General features: G+C 41.0%; 2 protein-coding genes across 2 annotated transcripts in view; one reads left to right on the forward strand and one right to left on the reverse strand.

The window, feature by feature from the left end:
* The window catches only part of PHF20 (PHD finger protein 20), a 145928-nt gene that overhangs the window by 112780 nt on the left and 16464 nt on the right, over positions 1 to 16684 (forward strand). Inside the window, exons 11-14 of the mRNA XM_045981224.1 lie at positions 2462 to 2560; positions 4077 to 4241; positions 5222 to 5400; positions 12547 to 12646. Of these exons, the coding sequence (XP_045837180.1) occupies positions 2462 to 2560; positions 4077 to 4241; positions 5222 to 5400; positions 12547 to 12646 (543 nt within the window). The remainder of the gene's footprint in view (positions 1 to 2461; positions 2561 to 4076; positions 4242 to 5221; positions 5401 to 12546; positions 12647 to 16684) is intronic.
* On the reverse strand, positions 15450 to 16617 carry LOC123926900 (MICOS complex subunit MIC26-like). Its single transcript, XM_045981226.1, has one exon. It carries the CDS (start codon positions 16341 to 16343, stop codon positions 15693 to 15695), a length of 651 nt encoding a protein of 216 aa, XP_045837182.1. The 5' UTR covers positions 16344 to 16617; the 3' UTR covers positions 15450 to 15692.

Genomic DNA, 16684 nt, shown 5'->3' on the forward strand with positions numbered 1-16684 from the left:
GTTTTGCTAATTAGCTGTATGACCTTGGCCAGGTCAACTTACTCCTTTGGACCTTGGTTTCTTAATCTTAAATTGAGTATTTTTGTAAATTAGACCAAGGTATTTTCTGGAGTTCTTGTTTGTTGAACTTTCTCAGTTTTGGAGTACTTTAACTGGGAGGGAACTTAGAGACCCTTAAATTCTGTGTTCTTTAGCCAGTTGATTAACTTCTATCTGTAGAGCCCAAGCTTGACAGTTACGGAGGGCAGCCCATTATCCTCTCTGTTGGTTCCTGGATGCGCATTAGGGAGAGAGGCCTGGGCTGTGGCTCTGACATGGTGCTGAAGAGCACCTGTTTTCAAATATCTGCGTGATGTCAGGCACGTGCCTTCACCTCACTGAGCTTTAGTTTGTCCATCTGTAAAATGAAAATGATATACACAGGTTGTTGTTAGGATTAAGTGAGATGTTTGTGGTTTCTTTGCACACAAGTGCTTAGTTAAAATCAGTTGAATCTGATTGTTACCTTACCTCATAACTGCTTTGTGATCATCTTGAATCCACATCAGGATCACTTGGAGAGTGTTTTTGATGCCCTTGGAAGCATGCTAAGTGAAAGAAGCCAGACACAGAAGGTCATGTTTTGTGTGATTGCATTTATATGAAATGTCTGGAATAGATACATCTGTAGCCATGATGCAGAATGGTGGTCACTAAGGACTGAGGACCTGGGAGAAGCTGTTTAGTGATAAAGAATTTTCCTTAGGAGTGATGGGAATGTTTTGGAGCTGGGTAGAGTAGGTTGTGGAACATGGTGAATGCCCTACATACCACTGGACTTTTTCTTTTCTTTATTTCTTTTTTTTTTTTTTTTTTACAGCTTTACTGAAGTTTAATTGTGCAGTCAACTGCCTGTATTTAAATTGTATAATTTGAAGAGCAACACAGTCAAGATAGTAAACACATCTGTTGCCTCCCAGACCTTCCCCATTCCCCTTTTTAAATCCTCCTTTTCATTCCTTCCTCTCATTAGGCACTGTGGTTTTTTTTTTTTTGTTTTTTTTTTTTTTTTTTATAGATTACTTTTTGTCTTCTAGAATTTTATACAAATGGGATCATTCAGTATGTACTAGGTTTTATCTGGCTCCTTTCACTTAGCATACTTGAGATTCACTTAGGTTGCTGCACATATTAATACTTAATGCTTTTATCGCTGAAAAGTATTCCCTTGTGTGAATGCACCACAGATGATTCATTCACTTGCTGATGGACATTTGGGCATTTTTTACTTTGTGTGATTAAAACTACAGCTTCAGTGGGTGTTCATGTGCATGTCTCTGTGTGGACATGGTATCCCTTCTCTTGAGTAAATATCTAGGAGTAGAGTGGTTAGGTCCTAGGATATATGTGTGCTTAAACCCTTCTTGACCTCTGCAAGTTAGGCTTGATCAAGTATTTGAAATGCTATGGACACATTTGATAAGCAAAACAACGGGATTTTTGCAATGGGGAGGTGACGTTAACTTTGAAAACTGAAAACAATCTTAGAGTGGTAGGTGGGAAGCTTTTTAGAATGGAATTAAGAAACTGGAGTGAGAAGTTTGGATAGGGAGTGTCGATGACATGAGTTTGCAGTGAAGAGTAGCAGAGAATGAAATTGTGGTATGTAGTATTCACTTTTATTTATTTATTTTATTTATTTATTTATTTTAAGATTTTATTTATTTGACAGAGAGAGATCACAAGTAGGCAGAGACGCAGGCAGAGAGAGAGAGGAAGGGAAGCAGGCTCCCTTCTGAGTAGATAGCCTGACGTGGGGCTTGATCCCAGGACTCTGGGATCATGACCTGAGCCGAAGGCAGAGGCTTTAACCCACTGAGCCACCCAGGCGCCCCTAGTATTCATTTTTAAATGGGTAGTTTTATGTTATGTGAATTGTACTTCAGTTATTAAAAAATTTTTTTGATGTGCAGGTCACACTGTAAGCCACATAAACAAGCATCTTTGTGAGTGGGACCTGGGCATTCACTTTTTAAAAATCTCACCCAGTTATTGTAGTATGTAGCCAGTGAGGAGTGGTGGTGATCTAAGTAGGGTTGGCAAACTTAATCTGTAGAGGGTCAGACAAATGTTTTCAGCATTGAAGGTCACATAGTCTCCATCTTCACTCTTCAACTCTGCTGTTGAAGCATGAAAGCAGCCATCATCAATATATAACAAATGAGTATCGTGTGTTTCAATAAAACTTAAAATAACAGGCAGTGGGCCAGAGTTTGCTCGCCATTGGTCTAAAGGCTAGATGACGGAGAAGTGGTTCCAGAGCCTTGAGGGGGATAGAAGGTAACCTCGTAGGCAGAGCCAGATCTAGAATTCTGTCCTTTTGCCCACTTTAGTTCTTCACATTGGACATTCTTATTTGAGAATAAACAACTTGCAAACAAGATGTTAGAAAGCCAGGACTTACACTTATTTTTAATTCCAGCTGCAAAAGACAAGGAAAAGAATAAAAAGAAGAAATTCAAAGAGTTTGTGAGAGTGAAGCCAAAGAAAAAAAAGAAAAAGAAAAAGAAAACCAAACCTGGTAATTTTTCCCCTTGGGTGTTTCACTTGGGTTTCTTACCATGGGTTGGGGAGGGGTTGCTTTCTCTCCTGGTCCTGAGCTTACACCGAGGAGAGGAGGGGCCAGCAAGCCTTTAAGGGAGTTTGTGGGATCAACCTAGCATGGACCTTGGCAGGGGAGGAGTATTCTTCCTGAGTGTTTCTGGGCCACACTGCCATCTAGGAAGGCCTTCTTTCTTGCTGTATTGGCCAGTTATGATGGTACCCTTGTCATAGGGTAATGTGAAAGCATTATAGTAAGATAAGATATACAGATGAATGACTGTATTTGCACACGCAGCCTTTTTTTGTTTGTTTTTTTTTTTAGATTTCACTTTTAGGTAATCTCTACACCCAGTGTAGGGCTCTTACGACCCCAAGATTGAGTCGCATGCTTCACCAACTGAGCCAGTCGGGCATCCCTTGTACACTCAACTTTTTTTTTTTTTTTTTTTAAAGATTTGTTTCTTTGAGAGAGATCTTTGAGGGGAAGAGGGAAAGGGACAGAGATTCTTTATTTTTTAAAAAGATTTTATTTATTTATTTGACAGAGATCACAAGTAGGTAGAGAGGCAGGCAGAGAGAGAGAGAAAGAGAGAGAGAGAGGAGGAAGCAGGCTTCCCGCTGAGCAGAGAGCCTGATGCAGGGCTTGATCCCAGGACCCTGGGATCATGACCTGAGCTGAAGGCAGAGGTTTTAACCCACTGAGCCACCCAGGCGCCCCAGGGACAGAGATTCTTAAGCAGACTCTGCGTTAAGTACAGAGCCCAACGTGAGGCTCAATCTCGTGATCCTAAGATCATAACCTGAGCCGAAACCAAGAGTCGAATGCTTAACTGACTGCTTCACCCACACGCCCTACACACAACCCTTAAACACATATCTCTGAACCCTTTCAATAAAGGATTTACTTCTCGAAGAGTGTGTATCTAACTCCTACAAAGATGTTAAGAAAATCAGTGTTCCAACCTTAGGAGCCAGAGGGTTGCCATGTTTTATTCTTTTTTTCTTTTTTTTTTTAAGATTTTTTTAAAACTTAATTTATTTATTTGACAGAAACACAGTGAGAGAGGGAACACAAGCAGGGGGAGTGAGAGTGGGAGAGGGAGAAGTACGTCTCCACTGAGCAGGGAGCCCAATGTGGGGCTCGATCCCAGAACCCTGGGATCATGACTTGAGCCAAAGGCAGATGCTTAATGACTAAGCCACTCGGGTGCCCTGCCATCTTTGGTTCTTAATATGTCTTTTGGCTTAGAAAAACAATCTTATCAGAGAAAAGGGAAAAGGGTGATGATGAGGAGGAAGCTTTTGGTTTTGAGGTTGTTGGAAGTAGCTAGAAGTATTAATCCCTAAATCTGTCCTCCACAACCCTTTGTAGTTGAATTGATCCTCTGGAGGGAATTGTTTCAACAGTGGAGCTGTTGATTGGGTGGGATTGATTCTGGAATGCCCTGATGATATTTGGGCATGCTAATTCCTTTTTTGATCCTATCTTCCAGAATGCCCTTGCAGTGAGGAGATCAGTGATACCTCTCAGGAACCTTCTCCACCTAAGGCATTTGCTGTCACCAGGTGCGGGTCCTCGAATAAGCCTGGGGTCCATATGAGCCCACAGCTGCAGGGCTCAGAATCTGGAAACCATAAAGGGAAAGTGAAAGTATCTGGTAAGGAGACTGTCTGCTGACTTGATCATTTGTATAGCAGTATAGTTGGAGAAGGCTGGATTTATGTTGACACTGTAACTTACTCCCCAAGCCCTCTGCAAGTATAAGTCTGTTATATTTTCAAAATAAAGAAGTACGTCAGATAAACCAAAGGCAATTAGTTGTGCCTTTCCTGAACTTTTCTTCTCTCCAACTTCGGTTTTAGTTGAATGCCTCTTAGGTACTTCCAGGCCAGTATGTCTGAAACCCCCAAAATCCATTGTACCCCATCCTCTCGCATGCCTGCCCTCCTCATTGCTCCATTTCTTATTGATGGACTGTGCATCTAACCTGTTTGCTTGGGGATATCTGAGTCAACATTGAAGCTGCTTCTTTTACAGCAATTTAGAGGGTGATTGTGAATTTGGAAGGAGTTAGTAATTTTATGGAAAGTACTTACAGCAGTGTCTGGTACAAAGGAAATATCAGTAAATGTTAGCTGTAATTATAACTAATCAGGCACCAACATCTAGTGATTCTACTTCTGATTATCCCTGGAATCTGCCCCTTCTTCCTTTCCTACTGTTGACAGAGTTTTAAAAGTGGCTCTGGATGTAGATTTGACAGTAAGCCAGGTCCTGGCCGGAAGGGATGAGGTTGAGGAACATCTTTGAGTCATTAGGATGATGATATGTGTAGTTCATGGGGCGTTGCAGCCTCTCTGCCAATGAGCTCTGTGACCTTGAGCTGCCACTTACTTTGGGCTTCACTCTCAGTAAAATGAGGAATGGAATTCAGTTCATCACCAGGCAGCATGCATCATTTGGGCTGTTGCTAAATGACAGGCCCAGGGAACAGACTGGAGTTCCTGTTTCCCAGCTCTGTGAAAGTTCATAGAGGAGTGGGGCTGTAAGGTCACTTCCACTCTTGACATTCTAGGTTTTTCCAAATTTTGTAATTATCATTTAAAATAGTGCCTGTTGTTTTTCCTTTCTTCTCAGAGGAAGATAATTTGAGTGAGTCCTCTTCCGAGAGCTTTCTTTGGAGCGATGAGGAATATGGTCAAGATGTTGACGTGACCACCAACCCAGATGAAGAGCTTGATGGGGACGACCGCTATGATTTTGAAGTGGTCCGCTGCATCTGTGAGGTTCAGGAGGAAAATGACTTCATGATTCAAGTAAGTAGAGCTTCCAGGAGACAGGCATAGGGAAACCTAAACTGGTCCTTGGAAAGAATTTGCAGGGACTGCAGTTTGAGGACAGCAGACATAGAGTCATGTTAGAAGCCCCAGCCAGGTAGGCACTATTACCAGCAGCACGCTGAGCTTATTACTTTTGCTTTCAGAGATTTCTCTGAATCTCAGGCTGGTGTAAATAGCCTATTAATAGAATGAGAGAGGACTTGAAACATCACTGAGTCTAAAAGTCTTACGCTCTGCTTGGGGCAGCTGAGACCCACAAATGGGAAGGGCCTTGCCTGTGGTCACACAGTGAGGAGTTGAACAGCAGGGATCCGAATCTCTGGAGTGGCAGTTGAATCTTCCTATGGTCCCTTACTTTCTCTCTGATGTAAAATTTCTATATGGCCTTAAGAAATGGAGTCCAGTTTCATAACTTATTTGTTTCTTGTTCTTTATTTTCCTGACATTTGTATCTGTCGTTTCCATCTCTGGGATGTACCTGTGGGGTAGGCCTCCCTTCCTACTTGGGGAGAGCATCACTGGCCAGCACCTGCTTGCTCTGGCCCTTTTCTTGCTTTTAGTGGCAGTTTCAGTGAGGTGCCTGCTGGCTGGCTGACTCCAAAGGCTGTCATTAATATCCCGCATGTCTTGGCAGCTGCCTGGACTATCCAGGGAACCTGAGTTCAAGTAAGTCATGGTTATATTGGTTAGGATTCTTTGGAAATTTCTTTGTTTTTCAGTAGCCTTCATGGTAGCCTCTGGGACTTCAGAGTACATAAATGGTCTCAAATAGTACCCGATATTTATGACCTTTAGTAAGCCTTAGGTCAGTGGTTTTCAATCCTTTTAAATATCAGAACCCATTTTCCTAATGGATTCTTTTATACAGCCACAAAATGTATAACAGGGCATTAGTTTTGAAAGTTCATAATAGATCATCTTCACTTTCGAGTTCAGAAATGTGAATGGTACTCTTTTTCCCATGAAGTCTGCTATGCAATCAGGTTTGTGTGTGACATTTGCCAACTTGAAGCGCTTCAGTGATTCAATAGTTTTTCTTTTTGTGAGACATGGCCGTTTGTATGGGTGACTTTTCCTAAACAGCATGCTGTGTAGTCACTGATTAATGAGATGGGAGGGAAAGCTTTGTTCCAAGTGTAGCACAATACTGAGCTAGCCTAGCAGTACAGAGTTATGTATACTGGTGGGTTGTGTTGTCTTAAGTTTAAGTTTGGGAAACATTTGAATATGCATTTTTTGTTTTAATTTTTAAAAATAGTCTTGTTTTTAAAAAGATACTCATTTGCAGAATCTCTGATGCTCAGTGGACTACAATTTGAAAGCTCTTATATAACATGGAAACTAAGTAGAAGTTTTTTTTTTTTTAATTTGGTTTTTGAAAGGATGTTGAAGATGGTTAATTTCTATCATGTCTCTCTGGGTGTGTAGTCAGTTCTGGGTCTTGGAAGCCTGATTTCATCTTCATTTGTCCATAGAAATCTTTAGTGGGTGAGTAATGAAGGCCCTTCCTGGCAGGGCTCTTCCAGCTCATCAGTAGAAGAGACCTAGTTCTGATCCACTGTACTTGTCCCACTGACTTTTCTGTAAGTAGCAAAGATGATGGGGTGTTCAGGGAGGTAGAGCTTGGTGTGGTATTACATGGTATATGAAGAAACTTAAGTTTGGAGCTGCTGAGGCCATACCAGTTGTTATAGGACAGAGTCAGGAACTGCTTTCATCTCCAGCTTCTCAGGCTCTGCATGACTTTCCCCTAGCTCAGCTCAGTTGAACGCTTGTGGCTTCCTATGGTATTGTGATGATGAGCTCACTTCAAAACACCTTATGTTTTGCTGTAGAAGACTTTTCTCTGCTGTCCCCTTCCTGTGTAGAGCTGGCTTTGTAGTATAGACAGTTTTTTACTTTCCCTGTCATTACGAGCAATGTACGTTTTCCACTCAGTAACTTTAGTAAAAGGCGTACATTTGGAGGGAGCTCTGGAACAAATGTAATTTAAATTTTGTAAATACATTCATCATCTAGTTTGAAATGTATTTGCCATCTAGGAAGGTTCAGTGATTATTTTTTAAATAAATTTTTTACTTACATTGGTAATTTGCACTACCCTAGAATACATTTATTTTATTTTATTTTATTTTTTAAGAGATTTTTATTTATTTGGCAGAGAGACACACTGAGAGAGGCAACACAAGCAGGGGGAGTGGGAGAGGGAGAAGCAGGCTTCCTGCTAAACAGGGAGCCTGATGCGGGGCTCGATCCCAGGACCCTAGGATCAGGACCCGAGCCGAAGATAGATGCTTAACACCTGAGCCACCGTGGTGCGCCTACCCTAGCATATATTTAGAGTTTATTTCCTAGAGGATGGATACATTGCCTTAGAGGAGTAATGTTCTCTGATCATTTTCATTATTTGATTGGTATTAATATTATTCAAGTAAATTATTATTTGATTTTATTTACCAGTGGCAATAATTTAAATCATTGGGAGGTTAAAGTCCTACTTAATAATCATGAATGTTTGAGAAATCTGGGTACCACGTAAAAATGAACCTCAGGAATTCCATTTGATATTTAAATTATTTTAATTGTTACAGGATAGGTTTGGGCAAATGTTTTCTTAAAGGGCTAGGTGGTAAGTATTGTAGTCTTTGAGGGCCCTGTGTTCTTTGTTGCAGCCACTCAGCTTTGCCCTAGTTAGCCATAGACATTAAGTAATAAATGAACATGAACGTGTTCATATGATACTTTACTTACAAAAACAGGGCATGAACTGAATTTAGCCTCTGGGTGTAGTTTGCCCTAGACTAACAAATATATATTAGGTGCCAAACCCAGTAAAAGTTATGTAGCAGTTTTAACCAGAAGTCTACTTTAAAAGCTTTGTTTTAAGATTTGTATTATTTGTTTGTTGCTAGCTAGAGCATTCATATAGTTCAAAGTCCAAAAAGCATACATAGGTATGGAGAAAAAAATCTGACCCCCAGCTCCCCTTCATGGGAAGCACCCCTTGTCAGCTTCTTGGTGTAGCATTCTGGAAACACTCCATGGCTAAGCAAGCAATAACAAATATATTCTCTTCCTCCACACCACCTTTTCAGTTACGTGGTAAAATAACATAAAATTGAACATTTTTAAGTGTATGTGGCATTCGATGAATTGAGTACATTTGCATTGCTGTGCAACCATCTTTTTTTAAAACATAATTATGTAGTATTTTCAATATCTTTTCTCATTTAACAATATATGAGTTGAAACCTATTTCATTTCAAACAGAAAAAAAGCTTCTTTATTCTTTTTTATGGCTGTATCATAGATGGATCATTTATTTAACCCTTCCCATGTTGATGACATTTAGATGGTTTCTAACCTTAACAGTAATGTAATGAATAATTTTGTGTAAGTACGCCTGTTGGACCAAGTTTTGGAATTAGAATTCCTGGGCCACAGGTAATGTGCATGTATAATTTTGATAAATATTTTTGTTTGTTGTTATCAATATTATATAAACTCTTTGTGGAGGCTGTGCCAGTGAAGTCTTAGGAGCACCCTTTTCAGTATAGGATATCATCAGACTTTATCTTTGCTCTTCAGATAAGTAAGAACAACAGCACCTGAGTAGCTCATTCCACAGAGTGCCCAGCTCTTGATTTCAGCTCAGATCATGATCTCAGGGTGGTGAGATTGAGTCCCTGGTCAGGCTCCACGCTCAGCAGGGAGTCTGCTTGAGATTCTCTCCCTCTCTTTCTGCCTCTCCTCCTGCTGGCACACCATGCATGCTCTCTCTCTCTCAAATAAAAAAAATCTTAAAAAAAAAAAAAGTGAAAAAATAGTCTGTTGGTATAGCCACTTTGTAATTTTTTTAAAAATATTTATTTGAGAGGGAGTGGGCATGAGCATGAGCGGGGGGGGGAGGGACACACTGAGAAGGAGTAGCAGACTCCCAGCTGAGAGGGGAGCCCGACATGGGGCTTGATCCCAGGACCCTGGGATCACGAGCTGAGCTGAAGGCAGACACATAACTGCCTGAGCCACCCAGGCACCCCGTAATTTTTTTTTTAATAAATTTTTAAAAATTTCATACTTGTAGGGGCGCCTGGGTGGCTCAGTGGGTTAAAGCCTCTGCCTTCGGCTCAGTTCATGATCCCAGGGTCCTGGGATCGAGCCCCGCATCAGGCTCTCTGCTCAGCAGGGAGCCTGCTTCCTCCTCACTCTCTGCCTGCCTCTCTGCCTACTTATGATCTCTGTCAAATAAATAAAATCTTTAAAAAAAAAATTTCATACTTGTAGCATTTGGAAAACACAGAAAATCACAGAGAAGAAAACAATTACCCAGATTATTTTTACCTAGAAATGAGCAGTGTTATTATTTTGGAATACACATATACATATATATATATAAATGAAAATTATGCTCTATAAATATTTCTTCATGAGAATAACACTTTTAGGATAAAAGCAAATGTTTATTATAAAAACTTCAGCCAGTCAATAAATGTATAAAGAATTACTTGATATATATATGTAATCCCCAAACCTAGAAATACTAAAGTATATGCATATTATTGGTCTGGTTGATTTCACATTAATTATATTAACTCAAATAACTATTCATTAATTCTTTTAGTGGTTGATTTGAACATCTTTTTTCTTTAAGAATTTGATATTTTCCTTTGACCTGTCTCTTCATGTCCTTTATCCATTTTTCTGTTGGATGGTTTGTCATTTTCCTACTCATTTGTATAGGCTTTTTAGACCTTGTTTTGTATTGGCTGCAAAAACAGTTAAAACTGCTTGTACCCACTCTGTCATCTGTCAGATTTTTTGTTTGTTTTTATGAGTCGACTATATCAAACTTTCCTTTAATGGCTTCCGAAATTTAAATAACAGTTGCTTCCTCATTGGAAGTTCATAAAAGTTTATAGAAAAATTTGTAACAGAATTTGCTCGTGGTTGATTCTGATGCTTTTGAAGTTCCACTTAATCTTCTTAAAGCAATGTAAATATTTGATCCACCTGGAATTTATCCTGGCATAAGGTGTAAGGGCCATAACTACTCAGTTGTCCCAACACCATGCCCCGTTACTGAAATGTCACCTTCGTTTATTTTATTTCCATATGTGTTTGGATTGCTTTTTAAATTCTCCTTTTCCATTGATCCATCTGTGTATTTACTTATACAATTCTATTTTAATTATTTTACCTTTGTCGTATTCTTAAAATATCTGATAGGGCTTGTACCCCCCTTTTGTTCTGTTTTATAGATTTCCTGACTATTAATTTTAGGATCACCTTCTATCCAGTTCTACAGCTATTCACTTACGATTTATTTGGTACTACATTATTTTTATAAATTTACCTAAGGAGAAAGGACTTCCTTTTGATGACTCTTGCTATCCAAGAATACGATATTCCTTACCATTGACTTAAGTCTTTGTGTCCTTTAAATAGTATTTTAAAATTTTCTTTAGAGATCTTGTATGTTTTATTCTTAAATATTCTTAGATATCTTAGATATCCTATTCTTAGTCTCAGGTTTAGTCTTAGATACGTTATCTTTTCTGTTATTATTCTTGTTCATTTCTAAATTTAAACTTTTAAAAATGAATAATGTTTTTTAGCCAAGCCCATATGAAAAAAGTTATTTCGAAGTTTTCAACTTAGCTGTCTTTGATTGAATTTTAGTGAATCCCAGTTCTCAAGAGATTTCCAAACTTACTGGTGAGACAGACTTCATTTTTAATTCTGTTTTCTACAACTAACTCTTCGTTATTGTGAGGTCTTTACTTTCCCCCTGAGCCTTAGTTCCTTCATCTGTAAATTAAATAATTTGCATCGGATCTTAGCTAAAGTCTGTCTTCCAGCTTTGCCTCTGTTGATTATCAGTTAGCTTTCTAGGGGATTATCTGCCCAGGAAAGCCTTCTTGATGCTAGGGCCTATCTGGCTTCAAATAGTCAAGGACTGTCTGAGCTTTGGAGTTTGGAATTTAGTCCCTTGTGGCCAGGCTAGTGGCCCACCCTCAAGGCCATGCTGGGAAGGAAGCTCATTGCCTACCTTCCAGAGCTTTCTGTCTGTTTGCATAGTTAAAGTCTTAGGGTCCTGGTTTGAGATTCCATGAAGTGTCCTAGTATCTCATTTGGCATCGTTTTTACTTTCCATTCCCTCCAGACCCTTAGCCCTCTGGCTTACTATCCTCAGGCCATCCACGGGGATGCCTTCCTTATCTGCTCCTTTCTTTCCCTCTGGCCTTCTGCCCCTCCTCCCCACTCTCCCTCTGGCCCCTTATCCAAGTAAGGCAGTGGAACTAGCTTTGCTGTTAGCCAGGTCTGTGTTCTGATCCACTGTTGCCTCTCTTCAGCTGTGTGACCTTTGGTAAGATTGAGAGAGAGTAAACTCGAAGTGCTAGCATGGGATTATTCCAGGATGTATCAAAGTAAATTAGGTTGCCCAGTTGTAGTAGTAATAGGTGCATGAAGGCTGTGTACTGGACTCCTTGATGGGAGTTTTTATATATGACCCCATGATTTCTCACAAACAGCCTCCATGGTCAGTAGGTGAGTACTCCATTTTGCAAGAGGGGAAGACTGAAGCCCAGGGAGAAGTGACCTGTGTAAAGTCATACAGCTAATGAATGTCTAAGCTAGAATTCAAACTCAGGTTTTTGTCTTTCCAGTTTAATCTTCCTCTAGGAACTTGAACATTTCCCCTCTGTTGTCATAATGTGATCAGAAAAGTGAAAGCCTCTAGAAATGGGAGTGAAAATAGTCATTCTTTGAGATCACTATTTTATAGATCTAAATGGTCTTCATCTGTGCTGTCTGGTAACCAGCCACTAGCTTCACGTGGCTTTTGAGCACTTAAGTTGTGGCTAATAGGACTAAGGACCTGAATTTTAACTTAATTTGTTAATTTAAATATAAAGAGCCACAAGTGGCTAGTGGCTGCCACCATGGCTGGCACAGTTGTCGATGAGGGGTTGTAGCTCGGCTCCTGAGTAGGTCATTTGGGAGTCCTCTCCCTTCCCTTTCCTTCTCCCTCTCACTGCCCCTCCCCCCCACAGTGCATCTTGCTTTTGGATGGAGGATACCTTCTGAGTTTAATTTTTATTGCTTCTTTAATTCTAACAGTGTGAAGAGTGCCAGTGCTGGCAGCATGGGGTCTGCATGGGATTACTGGAAGAAAATGTACCTGAGAAATACACCTGTTATGTTTGCCAAGACCCTCCAGGTAGAGATTTCTGGAGTCAGGGATGTTAACAATATGTTACCTTTTCCACAGCTGGCCATGGAACAGCCTCACTGTCTGTGATATTGAGACTTATTCCTTCGACATTGGCTAGACTGACTCCTCCTTGCCCCTGTTGCTACCTCATCTGGTAGACTGCTGTCCTGAACTTAGCAGTGAGAGAGCACGTGGGAAGCCTGTGGAGAGCCTGGCCTTGAGCCAGAATTACTTTTTTATTATAGTAAAAGTTATATAATACGAGATCTAGCCTCTTAACAAATTTTTAAGTGTACAGTATTGTTTCTAAACTATAAACACAGTGTTGTACAGCAGATCTCTAGAACTTTTTCATCTTGCATGACTAAAACTGTAAAAAGCTGTGGAATGCTTTCCAGATTTGCCTGTCATCCTTGCCTTGCTTAGGTGCCGTGCCACTCTTCTCTCTATTGAGCTAGTTTTAGAATGTGTGCTGCTGGAGCAAGCACCCTTTTCCTGTTGTTGAGGGCTCATGAAGATGTGGTCTGTCTTCAGCTTTTTTAGGAACCTGCCTCTGCTCCCCCTGGTGGCACCTGCCCTCCATTGCATCATTGCCACAGGGAAGAGAGAGAAGCGCTTGAGGGGAGGGTGTATTGATAGGGCTTGACTGCTCTCCAAACCAGCGAATAATTCTTTAACAGGATCATTTAGTTTCATTGTTCCATGGCCACATGACTGGCCTGTGGCTCTTGGATTCCCTTTTCCAGAAGTCTTATATATCTGCTGTCATTGGGGTGGTGGTATCTTTTCCCTTCACCACCTGTAAGGTTTCTCCCCTTGTCTCCAGTTCCATGATCCCAAGGCTAGGCAAGGCTAGACAATGCTTCAGTGCCTCTACTTCTGTGGATCCTTTTTGTTCTGTGGGGTGGTTCTAGGGGGAGCTCCTATTCCTGTTTTTGCTTATGACAAAGAAATTGATGCCCAGGGACATGAATGACTTTCCCAATCTCATAAAGCAAATTGGAATTAGAACTGACTCATGGGGTCAGATTTTGATTTTGCTGGTTGTGTAGGGAGGGGCTAGTCACTATAATTTGTGTTCTAGCAGGTGTCTTCTTGAGATCTGATGACCTCTGTTGTGACACTATATCTTCTTGTGCTAGATTAGTCCATAGATGGAGAGGGATCTGTTTCTCTCTTTATCCCAAGGAGAGAATATGGTCAGAAGATTAGTCTGTGAACCACAGAATATTATTAATGGGCAGGATCTGAGAGACCACTTAGTTCAGCCCTGACATTTGATAGGTGAGCAAATATAGGCCCAGAAGGGACATGACGGGGCTAAGATCAAGTTAGTGCCAGATAGGAGATGAGAACCAGGTTCTTTGACCTTCGTTTTGTAGAGCAGGTGGTACTACTCTGAATCCTGCTGCTCAGGCCACTTGTGCAGCAGCCGCCTCTGAGATGCCACACGTAATCCCTTGGGTTCCTTAGCACTGCTTAAAAATCTCTTTTGTCTACTTTATTTTCTCCCACTTCTCCCCTCTCTCCACTTTTCCCTTTTTACAAATCACGCACCCACCCCATCTTCATCCACTCCTCTCTATACTTGCTGAACTTTTACAACTCTAACTGCCAGTGCTGTAAATAGACTCCTCCTGGAGTCGAATGCTCTGTGTCCTTTACATTCATATTGATATCCTGTGTTTAACTCTGCAGTGTCTTGGACCAGAAGTTTAACCTAACAGATTTATTCTTTAAAGGTTACTTAAAGATGTTTTTTACAGAATGGAGGTATATCCCTACCATGTGTTTTAGTAAAACTAGAAAGAGCCCAAGGACCTTGACAGGGATCATGTGGGTTATTTCAGGATTTTTATAGATAAATTGGGAGGTAAATGGTTATCTGGTTGAAAGCTGTTCCTTGGGCATTTGGAGCGGGAGCTACTGCCGAGTCACATGTAGTTGTGTTTTCAGTTCTTCCTAAGGATTCTTGTGTTGAGCAAGACAACTAAAACCATCCAATTCATCTGTCATTGTAATAGATGGGAAATGGAGGTTCAGAGAAGGGAGGGTGCCTGACTGTTTATATTTAGTAAGGCGGTAGGTGGCAGTTGAAAGGGGGACTTGGAGCTTCTTTCCATTTGATAAATCCATTTAAGATGTCCTTTGCCAGATGCTGGGGATACAACCACAGACAAGATTCTTGCTCTTAGTGGGGTTGGGCCAGAAACAGGTGTCAAAATAAGTCAAATAAGCAAGAAGATGTTAGATAGGGATGAGAGCTTTGGAGAGTTTAGCATCCAGGTAGGGAATGAGTTAGGAGGTGTTGAATTCTTACTTTGAAGGTAACAAAAGGCCCGAGGAAGTGGAAAGATGCCAGTCCTTCAGGGGCTCCAGACGGAGGATGCTAGAGCTTAGATCCTAAGACCGAAAAGATGGATGTGTTCCAGGAACTGAAAGGAGACCACTGTAAGAGCTGTGAGGGTGGGGCAAGGAGGGCAGGAAGGATCTGGGTGTACTTGGCTCATTAGGCCAGTGTTAGGGCTTTCTTTTTTTTTTTTTCCTTTTTTCCCTGTATGCAGTAGGAAGTCATTGAGGGTTTTTTTTGTTGTTGTTTTGTTTTGTTTTAATTTGGAATTTTTTTTTTTTAAAGATTTTATTTATTTATTTGACAGAGATCACAAGTAGACAGAGAGGCAGCAGAGAGAGGAGGAAGCAGGCTCCCTGCCCAGCAGGGAGCCGGATATGGGGCTGGATCCCAGGACCCTGGGATCATGACCTGAGCCAAAGGCAGAGGCTTTAACCCACTGAGCCACCCAGGTGCCCCTAATTTGGAATTTTAATTGTGTACATAAATAGCAACATGAGAACAAGTTCTAAGGCTAGACATTCTCTCTAGGTGAAAGGATTTCCGATTAGTCCACTTGTAGTATGGTATCACGCAAGATAACAAAGAAGCCTAGCATAGTTTATCCTGAAGAAGAAAGCCAATTTACTATGTTCAGTACTGACTTCTCTGCCATTTTTCTGTAGAAATATTGGTTTACCATACGGAGTTTCCAATGTTTACCTATAACTGATTAAAATGGGCAGAGCATGGAGCATTCTGCTTATTTCCAGGTGAATTCTTCACATTTCCTGGCTTTTGAAAGTTCTCCTTCCACAAATCTTCTATGACTATGTATCCTCGTAAACCCCAGTCATATAATTTCTCCCCACTGACCTGGACAAATACGGTGGCTTGTTGTGGGTAATAAAGAGAGGCAGCAAGTCCCATGAATCCAGGCGGAGACACCAGCTTCTTTATTTTTGAGCCTCTAGCCAAAAGAAGTCCAACAATGCCAGCAAAACCGATAACACCAAGTCTTGGAAAAAATCCAGGAGGTGCATTTTGGAGATATTCATAGCTGCCTAACCCCCACTGAACCAAGCTCTGCATCTTGGGCTTAGTTTGTGAGTACATTTCCTGACACCAACTTGTATATGGCTCGCAATAATGTCGGAGATGTGAAATGCTTTCCTCAAGTGGGGTCCTTGGCTCTTCCACATATTTAGACTGACCCTCGGGAACGGAGTAGAGTGAAAGCTCATTAACCTTCACAGAAGCTTTGTGAGGTGAGTCCTTTTTAGGTGATGCATAGACTTTGAAGGTGAGCAGACTGAGGCTGGCCGGCCCCACAGCCCTCTGAATTACCTGAAACACAGAAGCAATCTTGAACATGTTGCTGGCAGAGGTGGCTCCGGCGGGGTGACCAGGAAGTCATTGAGGGTTTTAAATAGGAGATGCAATGATGTGATTTAAATTTAAAGAGATACCCAACTTCCCATTCCACCTCTGGCCTGTTCTTAGGAGATAGGAAATTTACATGTCTTACTGCCTTATTTCTAATCCCTAATAGGGAGCCCAGGATATAGTAGGTGCCAAGTAAGTGTTTATTGGATGAATAAATAAAATGAACACAGAAATCCATCCTTCCAGCAATTGTGTGATATTGTACAATGATACAGGGGTCTGGGTTTTCTTCAGGCCAAGTATTAACTCTCTCATTGTCACTGCTTTAG

This window comes from Meles meles, chromosome 16 (assembly GCF_922984935.1).
Source record: "Meles meles chromosome 16, mMelMel3.1 paternal haplotype, whole genome shotgun sequence".
NCBI lineage: Eukaryota > Metazoa > Chordata > Mammalia > Carnivora > Mustelidae > Meles > Meles meles.